The following is a 13,618-nucleotide window of genomic DNA, read 5'->3' as shown; positions in this document are numbered from 1 at the left end:
CTGAGGCAGGAGGGTAGCCACCAGTTCCAAGCTACACTGAGTTTCATAGGGAACTCTGTGTCAACCTGACTACTATGCACCCGTCTAAATAATTTTGTATTGTCTAGATGCACATATAGGAAAGTGGGAAACTCTTTTTTTGTTTTGTTTTTCGAGACAGGGTTTTTCTGTATTGCAATGGAGGCTGTGCTAGAACTCGCTCTGTAGACCAGGCCTTGAACTCAGAGATCTGCCTGCCTCTGCCTCCCCAGTGCTCGAGTGCTGGCATTAAAGGCGTGTGCCACCACTGCCAGCAAGTGGGAAAATCTTAAGTGTACAATTTGCTAAGTCTTCCTAAGTAAATCCATGTGTGTATCGCCACCACCGAGATGAAGACCTCCATCTTCATTTGTGGGTCCTTCTGCAAGGACCGGAGAAGTAACCAGCATCAAAATCCTCTACTACTGCCGGGCGTTGGTGGCGCACGCCTTTAATCCCAGCACTTGGGAGGTAGAGGCAGGCGGATCTCTGTGAGTTCGAGGCCAGCCTGGTCTACAAGAGCAAGTTCCAGGACAGTCCCCAAAGCCACAGAGAAACCCTGTCTCGAAAAAAAAACCAAAAAAAAAAAAATCCTCTACTAATTGTTACTGTTTGTTGGTGGTGTTGTTTTAGAACATTCAATAAGTGGAACCCCACCCTACACTAGCTTAACTTCTCCCGCTCTCTTAATAACATCACGTTTGTGATTTTGATTAATCAAAACTTCTCTGGATTAAATTTGTAAAACGGCAACTGAAGCAGTGGGAGTTTGGGATTCTGAGAGTTTCCCAAATTGGAATGAATGCCTTAACCCAAAGGTGGCCACCAAGAGGGAAAAGCCGCAGGGACAAGTCCCAGTGCCTCCACGGGGCATCCTCCACGACCGTTGGCTCCGGGGGAGGGACCGTGCTGAGCAGGGCAGGGCTTCCTGTCTGCGCCTGCGGAATCGCCGTTTGACCCCGGAAGTGTTGACTCTGTGGAAGCTGTCACCGTGTACGGCGGCTGCTCGTCGCGGGTGTGGAACGGGAGGTGAGTGCATGCCTGGTCCCACCGGTGGAGCTCGGTAGGAGTCAGGGCCGAGCTTCGGGCACCCTCGGCACCCCAGCTCATGGACTTCACGGTGGGGCCAGGCTTACACTGCCCCGGGGACCGTGAGTCACCAAGAGAACCGGAGCCTGGGGTTCCGGCTTGATTTAAGGCTTGGTCCTAGAGTGACCTGGGACGAACCCCAGTGCCCACCTCCTCTTCCTAAGCTACAGACTCCCGTGTGCCCGGTGCATACCTAGGCGCCGGGGATACAATCAGCAAGACAGACAAGGGTCTTGTGCTCGTGCAACTTACAGTCTAGAGGAAGGAGACAGTCAACAAGTAAATGCATAAAGCAAGTAAAGACGTGGCAATGAGTAACAAGGAAAGAGATTATTTCAGGGAAGGTTTCTAAATAGAGTGATGTTGACCCGAGACCAGCAAAGTGATGGACGACAGAGAAACTGAGGCAGCAGTAAGTAGCCCTGGAGATGCTCACTGGCCATATAACAGTTGTTAATTGTACCAAGCCCCTTCCCTGAAAACTCTTTCTTAAATTTTGGCCTTTGTTGTCTGCCCAGAATAGGAGGTATATGGTGCACAGCTTTCCTGATTTTTTTTTTTGTTTCTTTATTTTCTACCCATACTTTAGTGAAAACCCAAATCCTCTCTGATGCCTTCCTCCTGTAACTCATTTTCTTTGTTAAATGCTTCATGGACCTTGCATATTGGGCAAACATCATGACACTCATTACATGTATGGCAATTGACTTTGTATGTGTTGTTCCCATGAAGACTGAGCTTAGTGAATGGCACCACCAGCTCCATTCCACGATTCAAGCAATACACGTGTCCTTCCTGAGAATCAGGCCAAATGGTGTTATAAAAGGGAACACAGAAGAGCTGGTCTGCTAGTCTGTTTGTGTGAACTGTGCTCACATATATGTGAGTGTACTTGTGTGGAGTTAGAGATTAACTTCAGGAGTTGGAGTTGTTCCTCAGAAGTCATCCACTTTTTTTTTTTTTTTTTTTTTGAGACAGAGTCTCTTAATGGCCTGGAGCTTTCCTAGTGGACTATGCTGACTGACTAAGGAAGCTTTCACCTTCTGCTCTCTCAATGCTGAGGTTACAAGCATATACCATCACATCCCACTGTTTGTATGTGGTTCTGGGAAATGAACTCAGATTCTCATGCTTGTGCATGAGACAACGCTGACTGAGCTATCTCCAAGTCCACTTTGTGACTATTTCATTATTTTATTTTTGTTTGAGGTTGAACCCAGGGACTCGTATGTGGTAAGTGCAAATTCTATCACTGAGCTGTTCCCAGCTGACCGACTACTGGCTTTGGCCCCTCTGTGGAAGGGATCATGTGTTGGCAGATTTCTATGTATTTTCTCTTCCTTCTGTTAAGTTTTTCATGCCCTCCTCTAAAGCCTGGAGAAGTTGTTAAGTCTTAGCACACTCTACAAATGAGGAAAAGTCCATTGTCCCAACCCCAGAAAGATCTAAGGTCTCGTGAGAATTGAGAAGAGTATTCTTGTTCTGAAGAATGTAGCTCAAAGGCAGAGCTAATCTAGCACTCGTGATGAATTCTCTCCTGACCAGAGCAGAGGAAATTTCTCCTTATACTCATCAAACATTTGGTGAGGCCTGTGCTGGTTATAGGAAAGATATCAAGAAAAAGAACTGTGGGTGGTGTCTTCAGCGTGAGGCCCTCGGTTCCATCCCAGCGCTATAAAAACAAAAACAGAAAAACAGTTTAGGTACTTTCAGCTAGGACTTTCTTATAATGGGTAGGAATTATCTGAAAAGTATTTTCCTTCAGAGCTGAGAACTATTTTAGGCAAAAATCATCTTGTTAGGTCAGAATATGCATAGCAGGTCTTGAAAGCCCACATTAGGAATTCGCTGTGGCCAGGGGTTGATGCTGGTGCTGGGGTCAGTCCCGGAGTAGACCCTGCCTCTAGGAGTCAGTGTGTCTGCACTCTTCTTCCCATCCATATTCCTTTTAGGAGGGTCACACAGCACAATGTCAGCTTTGCCCCTGGACCAACTCCAGATCACCCACAAAGACCTGAAGACAGGAAAGCCGAGGACTTCGCCAGCACTGGTGAGCCAATGTCTTGATGCTATTCAGCCTGATAGGAATCAGCCTTGCAATTTCAGAAACTAAAAGTAAAGTCCTTCTCTTCTGTTCCAGGAATGACCCTAGGGCCAATGGCTACTGTTGAGTAGTTGAGGCACTGCTAGGCCCTTGCAAGCCTAGTATAGAACTTAGTTTCTGAGAAGCAGTGCAAATTTGAGTAGTAGTTTCCATGTCAAGTCCCCTCCCCAAAGCATTTAATTTCCAGTCAGTCTGAAGGCAGTTCTGACTTAGCCTGAGCTAAGCTAGAAATGGTTCCAAGTCCTAGTTTGGTGATTGGCCTTTGAGGGGGGACTTAAGGTTTCATGTAGAAATACATATGTTTAAATCTAATATACATATACGTGTGTATATGTTTAAGCTAAGCTGCTGCTCATACTTCTGTTGGGTCACTGATTTCAGAGACTGGGACAGTCTTTCTTATTTGGACTAGAGTGCGACATACATAGCCTCTGGCAGGGCCTGTGAGACCAAAAACTGAGGAGACTGTGGACCTGCCAGTTCCAGCCTCAGAGAGAGATAAGAGCCCTGGGGAGGTGCTAAAGGAAGAGACCCTCTTGTAGATTTCCCACAAATATAAACCTAATTGCGCAAGGTGGAAAGAAGCACTTCTGGAGGCTGGAGGAAAGTTGTGGGAAATGGGTGCTAAGTGTTTTATTTCCTGCATTTTGGTTGGCTTTTATTATTTCCTATTCAGTCTCTAATATTAGAATTTAACATGTGCAGAGTACCTCATGCCAGCCAAGCCATTCTAAACAAGTTATCCAGATTAACTTTTCTTCTTTCCCTCCTGATTTTTGTTTGTTTGTTTGTTTTACGAGACAGGGTTTCTCTGTATTGTTTTGGAGGCTGTCGGTCCAGCCTGTCCTCAAACTCACAGAGATCTGCCTGCCTCTGCCTCCCAAGTGCTAGGATTAAAGGCGTTCGCCACCATCGCCCGGCTCCCTCCTGATTTTTAACTAGTTCTTTGAGAATTTTGTGTAGATTCGTCCCCCATTCCTCACCCAGCTAACTTTGTGTCCTCTTGTTTTGTGAAGCCTATCAAGTCTGGTTGATGCTACCCCATATGCTCTTGGATGTGTGGTCTTTCTTGAAAGACGCTCAACCCACCAGCGACTGTGCCCTTAGAGAGAACTGATTTAACTTTCCATCAGCTATCAGTTACCAGCAGTTCATAGCTAAGGATGGGACTTCGTGCCCTCCTCCCCAGTTTATCTCATTTAAGATGCATCACAGCCCAGTGAATGGATGCTTTCATTGTCACTATTTTACAGAGTTCAAGGTTACAAAACTGGGAAACCAGGAGAGCTAGAACTGTATGTATTGTTCAGTTGCAGTAGCCATCTATTAGGAAGCATGTGCCTGTGTCTAGTGCTTGAAATGTGGACTCTGGAACAGGGTTTTTCTTTTTCTTTTTTTTTCCCCTTCGAGACAGGGTTTTTATGTGTAGCCCTGGCTGTCCTGGAACTCTCTCTATAGATCAGGCTGGCCTCAAACTTGGAGATCTGCCTGCCTCTGTCTCCCAAGTGCTGGAACTAAAGGCATTCACCATCATGCCCAACTCAGAACAGGAATTTTAATTAATCAAATGAAATTCCATCATGTGATATGCCTGCTGTGTTGTTTAGGCAGATGATGCAGTTCCACTGTCACAGAATGTTCTGTTGGACAGTGCTGGTGGAGACTTGAGTGGCGACCTCAGTCCTTTCCCATGTGCTGAATGAACACTTGGGTTGTTAGTTGTGAGAACTGGGAGAGCAGAGGTCTGGTCCCTTTCACAACTGGCTTCTTGGTGACTAGCACACGGTGAGCTCTCTGGAAACATTCCTTAAGTCAGAAACCACAATCAGACCTAGTGCTTAATGCTAGAGCTACAAAGAGAAAATGTGTAGCTCTGCCCTTGGGTCCACAGCATAGGACCAGTAGCTTTAACAGTATGGTGACACGGTAGGATGGAGGGCAGGTTCTGGCAGAGTCTATTCAGATCACAGGTTTGGAGTGCAGGGATGGAAGTAGGAGGGATATGCAGAAAGGGATGGCTTCCTGGAGGACAGAGATCCTGAACTGGGTGTTGAAAGATGAATTAGCTCTATCTGGACAAAGCAGGAGGAGAAGGAAGGCTCTGGCTGGAGAACTCAGAAATGCTTGAGGGAGCCTGACTCTTAGATCAAGCACACATCCCTTTGGGGGGCACTATAACAGAGCTAATAATGAGCACAGGCTCTGGACATATTTGGCAAGTTATTTAACCTCACTAGGTCTCTGGATCCCAAAAAGATAATAATGGACCAGGCATGGTGGGGTGGCTGTGAGTTGGTGCTCTGCCTGGAACAGAGCAGGCACTCAATACATTACAGTTGTGACGGTGATGACAAGTAGCAGCTGTGACATTGAATGGGGCTAGGGTGGGGACAAGGACTAGCTCAAAGACAATTGCCTAGCTGAAGACAGGTCTTGTTGTTCATACTGAAGAACATTAAGCTCCTGAAATTGTCCTGAGATTTGCATAGTGTTTTGTCTTTTGTGTCTCAGTATAGGGCTCTAGGAGCAGTCATTACAGTGTCTCTGCAGAGTGATAGGTGGAGCTTATTGGTGTCTATTGAGTAGCTACTATTCAAGGAGCATGCACTTGAAAAACCTGTAAGAACTAGTGTTGGACCCTTAGGCCATTCTTTGATGGACAGTAAGAAAATGAGTTCCTGTGAAGATACATAGAGACTTGAAGGCGTGAGTACTTTCCTAGTTTTCCAGAGCAGATGGGCCCTAAGCTAGTCTTATTGAAAGGTGGGATTAAACTTGGGTTGGAGAGACACACTGGGAGCCTGCTGCTCTCCTGCTCTGAAACCATGTATGGCTACTTATTTTGGAGTAGAGTTCCCTCCTACAAAGCTTGTCATTTTAAGCCCTTCAGAGGCAGGATCTGGCCATTCATTCCTTGTGGCATGTCCTCTCAATGTCAAGCACAGTGGAAATATCATTGAAAGACAGTAAACTGCACATTTAAAGTCAACAATTTGAGCCGGGTGTTGGTGGCGCACGTCTTTAATCCCAGCACTCGGGAGGCAGAGGCAGGCGGATCTCTGTGAGTTCGAGGCCAGCCTGGTCTACAGAGCGAGTTCCAGGAAAGCCTCCAAAGCCACAGAGAAACCCTGTCTCGAAAAAAAAAAAAAAGTTAACAATTTGATTGTTTTCTACCTTGGTAATATACCAATGAAACCATCACCAATGGTCAAGACAGTGGACATTTTTACCTTCTCTGAAAGTCCCCTGTGAACTTCTATAATCCGTTTCTTTCTCCCTGTACCCAACAACAAGTTATGCAGTTTATCAAGTGCCTCAGCTGCCGTTAGGAAAGTTCCTGGACCTTACTAAGTCTTTGTTTTCTCTTCTGACAGGCAAGAATACTGTCTCTGTTTAGCTAATTGCTTGATTAAAAAAAAGAGAGAGAGAAATAGGGAGTTTGACATACCTGTTCCACAGCTGGCATAGCATGGGTCCTCAAAATGTGATAGATTTATTGCCATCATTCGGCCACCCTCTAAACCTATTGTCCAGTTTCCAGCTCTGCCTTTCCACAGTGGTGGTACATTCCTTTAATCCCAGAGGCAGGGTTCAAGGCCAGCCTGGTCTACAGAGCGAGTTCTAGGACAGGCTTCATATTACAGAGAAACCTTGTCTTGAAAAACCAAAATAAGTAAGTAAGTAAGTATAAGTAAGTAAGTAAATGAATTCAATTCCAGAGACAGGCAAATCTCTATTATATAAAGTCAGAGCCCAGCCTAGTCTGCGATAGAAAATTCCAGGCTGCCAGGGCTATATAGGGAGAAAGAAAGAGCACGGGTGGGAGGGGGAGGGGCAGGGGAAGGGAGAGAAAGGTACCTTTCCTCCACTTAAAAAGTCCTTTTCCTCCTGCTAGGCTCACTTTAGGTACTGCCTCACCGGAGAAGCGTCCCTTTTCCAGGGACCACTAATTCCTTCTTGTGCTCCTATGACCCTTCAGGCCTAAATTGTCACTTCACCTGTTTAGGGCCACCTTGATGGCTTAGATGTGCATCTTCCCCTGTGGAATGTGAACCTTGAGACTTGGAGACGATTTGAGACTTTGAGCTAAGACCTTCAGCACATAGATACTTTTATTCTTGTGTCCCAACACTGTAGTGACCCTGTACAGAGTGTCAGCAGGTCAAGGAGGAAGGAAGCTTGGAATGCAAGGAGATAAGCTCTCTTTTCAAGAGATTAGTGGCTGAAAGCCATCACTATATAAGTGGGACTTTGATGGGAGAGCGTCCCACAGACCTGTATGCTAAATGACTGCAATGGATCCTTATGGAACCTGCATACTTCTGCAAAGGCCCACAAGGTTCTTAAGGAGACTGGTCCATCAGTCTTGATTGTTCTAGAGCTGGCTCTGGAAGTGGGAGGTTGTGCTTGATAACAGCTGAGGCCTGGCCCTCCTCCTGTTACAACTTCCCCGGAGAAAGCCGCTCTCAGCTCTCATGTAGACTGGGGTGGAAACTGAGCCACTGAGCCCATCCACTCTTCATTATGGTGAACAAAGTGGGGTTTGTTCATGGCAAGGTTAGGGCTGGGAGAGAGAACTTGTGACTCTAAGCTGAGATCTGCAGCTATTTGATTAGAATCTTTACAAAAAAATTAGTAGAGGTGTTTTGTTTTGTTTTTAGTTATGTAAAAGGAAATAGTGATATATAGAGTATAATGCTGTTTATATCAGAAAGGAAAAACAAACTCAAACAAATAATTGATACACATACACTATATTCTAATGTAAAAACAAATGGTCAGTGCTTTCCCCTGGGAAGTTGTGGAGACTAGGAATGTGCTTCCCCTCTTCCTTCTCTCTTCTTTTCTCCCTCCCCACCCCTACCACGCTGGGGATTGACCCCAGGACCTCACATACACATTCTGCCACTGAGCTATATCCTCAGTCCATAGTAAAAAAAAAGATGTTTATCCCTTACTTGGATAATTAAATATTAATTTAAAAAATACATACTCAGTTTTAAAAATGGGAAAATAAGGTCAAACATGGTAGTTACACCTTTATTCCAGTATTTGGGAGGCAGAGACAGGCAGATCTCTAAGTTTGAGGCCAGCTAGTCTACATAGTGAGCCCTTGTCTCAAGAAAAAAATACTAAAAAATATGTTGAAGCCATAATTCCCTAGCCCCAAGAGAGCCAGTATAAATTTTGGGGATTGCCCCCCTTTTAAAAAATAATTTATTCATTTTTATTTTATGTGCATTGGTGTTTTGCCTGCATGTATGTCTATGTGAGGATGCCAGATCCCATGGAACTGGAGTTACAGACAGTTGTGAGCTGCAATGTGGGTGCTGGGAATTGAACCTGGGTCCTCTGGGAAAGTAGCCAGTGCTCTTAACCACTGAGACATCTCTCCAGCCCCCCGCCCCGCCCCTTCCTTTTTAAAAACCTGTATCAATATGCAAATACATAGACTTTAAAAAAACATTCCAAACCTGATTATATTGGAGTTTTGTGTCCTTTCTCTTCTAAAAATTCTCCAAAACCATGTTTTTTAACCGTCACCTGGGCTCCCTGGGTGGGTGCCACCATGGCACCTTTGTTAGACGCACTGGGTTCTTTATGCTTACAAGCTTCTTGGAGGGTCTCTGGTTGGAACAGCCAAGTACTGTCATTGCTGTGGGTTGGCAAGTGGGCCCTCGCTGACTAACCTCTGCCACGTTAACACGTGATTTTTGGATCCGTAGCACCCTGAGCAGAAGGCAGACCGGTATTTTGTGTTATACAAACCGCCCCCTAAAGACAACATCCCCGCCCTAGTGGAGGAGTACCTGGAACGCGCCACCTTCGTAGCCAATGACCTCGACTGGCTCCTGGCCTTGCCTCACGATAAATTCTGGTGCCAGGTAACATTCTATCAAAATTCACACTAAGACAAAGCACATGACATGTCCTTGGTTGGTTGCTGTTTTTCTCTCCCCTAGGAGTTGCTTTTTTGTCTGCTTTCCTTGGATCTTTAACAGCAAATAGTGGTTTGGATTGCTGTCTCATATTGCAACCTCCCTGATGTTTATACACTGTCATTTTAAGAAACTTGTATCTTGCCTGGGCTCATTCATAACTCCTTGATTCCTTGGGTTGGAGTGTTTGCAATACGTCAGGGCTGATGGGCCTTGTGCACCTGTTTAGTCTACCTAAGGAGTCAATCCTTGCTTTCCTCTCTCCTGGCATAGGTTGTTTTTGATGAAACCCTGCAGAAGTGCCTGGACTCCTACCTACGCTATGTACCCCGAAAGTTTGATGAGTGGGTGGCCCCGACCCCTGAGGTTGCTGACATGCAGAAGCACCTACACCGAAGCATTTTCCTCACCTTCCTTCGAATGTCCACTCACAAGGAATCCAAAGTAAGCTTCTGATCCCGTATCGAGTCTCCATTTGACACCCAGCACCTCTGCCGGGCTCTACCCATGGGATAGAAGGATCTGAGTGTCCGTTTTCCTCTTTGTCTCCTTCGTTATTCCCACTTATTTCCCTTCTCCACCCACCAGCCTATCCACAGCACACTCCCCAGGGCCTTGTCACAGTTGGCAGTGCCTTTGTTCACGTGACAGAAGGTAATGACATTGATTCTGACTTTTTGAAGAACTCATATGCGTACTTTTTTTTTTAGGATTTGTTTATTCATGTATTTTATGTATATGAGTGCTTTGTTTTCTTGAATACCAGAAGAATAAATCTGATCCCATTATAGACGATTTTGAGCCACCATGTGGTTGCTGGGAATTGAACTCAGAACCTCTGAAAAAGCAGTTGAGTACTCTAAACCACTGAGCCATCTCTCCGGCCCTCATATGTTTACTTTTTAAAATATTTTATTTGTAATTAGTTTATATATGTGTCTATTTCTCCATGTATGTATATGTGACTCAGGTCATCAGACTTGTTGGCAAGTGCCTTTACATACTGAGCCATCTCACCAGCCTTCAAAGTTACTACTGTTAATGTGCATGGTCCTTCATGGAATCTAAAAAATCTTTCTAAATATTTGTTTTGTGAGGAATAGTGGCACATACCTTTAATCCCAGTAACTCAGGAAGCAGAGGCTGGCAGATTTCTTCAAGTTTAAGTCCAACCTGGTCTACTTAGTGAAACCCAGCTTTAAAAAAAGATATTATTTATTTATTTATTTATTTATTTATTTTTTGGTTTTTATGAGACAGGGTTTCTCCATATTGTTTTGGAGGCTGTTGGTCCAGCCTGGCCTCGAACTCACAGCGATCCGCCTGCCTCTGCCTCCCAAGTGCTGGGATTAAAGGCGTGCACCACCGAAAAAGATATATTTTATTATTATTATTGTAAATATTATTATTTTGGTTTTTCGAGACAGGATTTCTTTGTGTAGCCCTGGCTGTCCTGGAACTTAATTTCTAGACTAGGGTGACCTCGACCTCCTACCTCTGCCTCCTGAGTGCTGGGATTAAAGATGTGTACCACCACCCAGCTCTGAATACTGATTTTTTACAGGCATTCACCAACAAACCCAATGGATATTATTTTTTAAGCTACATTTTCGTTATAATTAAATTTCAAATATATGCGTATACTTGAGTGAAAGTTTCATGTATACAGAACAATGAATCAATCCCATGTCCTCTTAACACCTCTTGTGTACTTACCAATGTTTTGTATATCTCGTTTAATCTCTCTTGAGTTTGCTTATTTTGTTGAACTGTTTTTATGTAACCATAGACACTGGCTGATTTGCCCATAGATGCTTAAAAACAAGCCCCTGCTGACTCTTTCTTGGTATTTCTGTTTTTGTTTACATGAAAATGCAGAGCCACCATGATTCTTGGTCTTTTCATAAAGCTCAGACATATGTACAGTATAGGCATGGGAGCATTGATCAGCCTGTCCCCAGCTGATGAGCATCAAGGTGGTTTCTTAAGAGTCTGCTATTGCAGAGTATGCACACTCAGCCTCCATCCTCTCTGCACTTTCCTTAGGACCACTTCATCTCTCCATCTGCATTTGGAGAGATTCTCTACAATAACTTCCTCTTTGACATCCCAAAGATCCTGGACCTCTGTGTGCTCTTTGGGAAAGGAAATTCACCACTGCTCCAGAAAATGATAGGTACGTAGGGTGTAGGACCTGGGGGTGTACAGGGATGGCCACCACATGCCAAACCAGAGGTCACAGGAGCACAGGAATATTAGAGGCAGGTGGTGCTGGGATACAGATGTTTTATATATGTCTCTGTGTGTGTGTGTGTGTGTGTGTGTGTGTGTGTGTGTGTGTGTGTGTGTGTGTAACACACACATAGATGTATCAACTCTGAAATAAATGACTGGGGAGTCGAAAGAAAATTAAAACAGTGTGCCAGGTATTGCCTCAAGAACCTGCAAGTCTGCTGGGTGGTGCATAACCACAATCCCAGCACTCAGGAGGTGGAGGCAAGAGGGTTGTGACTTTGAGGCCATACTGGCTACTAAATAGGGACCTGTCTCAAAGCAACAGCCAAAAACGGAGTGTCTGGATTTCTTAGTGTTAGGACAGGTGTCCGTCAGTGGTAGGAATGAGCAATTTGCCTTGGCAATGAAAGTCAGATTGCAACGACATTAGCCTTCATTGGAATGTGGCCTGGGCTCTGTCATGACATGCGTGTCCTGTTTGTTATTCCACTGGATGTACACAGGAGCTGTCTGAGATCAGTGTTGCCATTGTTCCCATTTATAGATGAAAGACTGGGGTTGAACTATGTGGGACTTGTCTGAAAGCCTGTAGTGATCAGGTAGCCAAGCAGGAACTCACGAGTTAGAAAGAATTGACCCTGGGACTCTCGCTCTTTCTGCTCCCTGCTTCAGGGATAATGAGGCTGCCTCCAAAATAGCAGGTATATGCAGCATTGCTGAGAGCAGATGGGGACATAGTTTGGAGACTCTGTGATTGTGAAAAGAGTAAACACTAAGTTGGATTTCTTAATGCAGAAGTGGGATATAGGTTCACTCAGAAATGCAAGAGGTGGGGGTTTTTGCAGAAGGTATGTCTTAGTTCATTTGAGCACTCCTGTCAACCTTCCTCATTCTCAGACTGTAGAGCGTAGTCTTCTAAATATCTGGTTGCAAAACTGGGTAGCACTTGGGGAGCCTGAGGTAAGAGCCTCACGAATTCAAGTCCAGCATGTACCACCACCGCCCAGTCTTACATGTGAAATTTTACACCTGACATTTTCGTTGAAACTCTCTGGTTTCTTGTTTTGAGTCTTAATTATTGTCTGAGTATAGGTTAATTTTGTATTTTCCCAGAGGGACACCTTTCATAAATTCACTATAGACTTAGAGGATGGGGTGAATAAGCAACAGAAAACAGTTAAGTTAGGGAAATAGTTCGCAGGCCAGGTTAGACTGGAAGGTTACAGAGAGCAGCAGCAGGAGCCTGAGGAGTGAGATTGCCCACTGGGGAAGATGGCAGGTCCCCCACTGAATACCCCGTCTCACACCCAGCTCTCTTTTTGTGTATATCAGCTTCACCAAGTCAGTGAGCCTTTCTAAGTCTCAATTTTAGACTAAGGGAAAGACTGGTGGTCTACCTTCTTTGGGTTGTTGTGGAATTAATCAGAAAAAGTGAACAGTAACATAACACTAGGTCTGGAAGGATACAGGCACTCGGCAAGTGTGAGCTCTTGTTGATGCTGCGGAGCCTCCAGGAGCTTGGAGCAGGAGGTCAGTCTCTTAGGGCAGAGTGCTCCTGGGGGAGGTGGAACAGTAGGCAATTGAAAAGAGCACAGCATCATAGGTGAAAGTGAGTACAGAGAGGGACATTTGGGACGCGGAGCAGAGCCCAGAGAAACCTTAACAGCTCTGGAGAGGAGGGGGGGGCAAAAGAGTAGTGTGGGGAAAAACGGACTTCAGGACCTAGTGGTGAAAGTTGTGAGTTAGAAGCAAGAACACCTTTGAATGTGTTGGTTCAAGATTGCAGTGAGAGGTTGCTGGGAGATAAAATGGCAAGGGCAGACCAAGAAAGCTCTGCCTGCTGCCCTAGGCTTTAGTCATTTGGTGACATTTTCTGAATTAAGGTTCTCTCTTTGCAAATTATATCTACTTTGGTTTTTAGAGACAGGATTTCTCTGTGTAGTCCTGGCTGTCCTGGATCTTACTCTGTAAACCAGGCTGGACTTGAACTCTGAGATCTACCTGCCTCTGCCTCCCTAGCACTGGGATCAAAGTTGGGTGCCACCACCACCACAAGGGTTATTTGTTTGTTTGTTGTTTTGTTTTGTTTTGTTTTTACTAATGATATGAAGCCCAGGCTGGAACTGCTAACCTTCTGCCTCACAAGTGCTAAGATTACAGATGTAGCCAACATGCCTGGGTTGTTTTTTGGTTTTTGGTTTTTTTTGAGATTGTTTCTTAATATGTAGCCCAG

At 44.9% G+C, this 13,618-nt stretch overlaps 1 protein-coding gene across 6 annotated transcripts in view; it reads left to right on the top strand.

Annotated features, from left to right (window-relative positions):
• Nucleotides 1-937: 937 nt before the first annotated feature.
• The window catches only part of Ascc2 (activating signal cointegrator 1 complex subunit 2), a 40,749-nt gene continuing 28,068 nt past the window's right edge, over nt 938-13,618 (top strand). Inside the window, exons 1-6 of one of the 6 annotated variants that reach the window (XM_040746798.1) lie at nt 938-1,047; nt 2,086-2,340; nt 3,060-3,157; nt 8,938-9,096; nt 9,424-9,594; nt 11,197-11,326. In XM_040746798.1, coding sequence (XP_040602732.1) covers nt 3,077-3,157; nt 8,938-9,096; nt 9,424-9,594; nt 11,197-11,326 — 541 coding nt within the window. In that variant the 5' untranslated portion in view covers nt 938-1,047; nt 2,086-2,340; nt 3,060-3,076. Of the gene's footprint in view, nt 1,048-1,078; nt 1,520-2,085; nt 2,341-3,059; nt 3,158-8,937; nt 9,097-9,423; nt 9,595-11,196; nt 11,327-13,618 lie in introns of those variants that run through there. The other 5 variants (XM_040746800.1, XM_040746799.1, XM_040746804.1 and 2 more) reach the window with 5 other exon arrangements.

The sequence above is a fragment of the Mesocricetus auratus genome, unplaced genomic scaffold, assembly GCF_017639785.1.
Source record: "Mesocricetus auratus isolate SY011 unplaced genomic scaffold, BCM_Maur_2.0 Super-Scaffold_100006, whole genome shotgun sequence".
Classification (NCBI taxonomy): Eukaryota; Metazoa; Chordata; class Mammalia; order Rodentia; family Cricetidae; genus Mesocricetus; species Mesocricetus auratus.
This window is presented reverse-complemented; position numbering and strand designations above follow the sequence as displayed.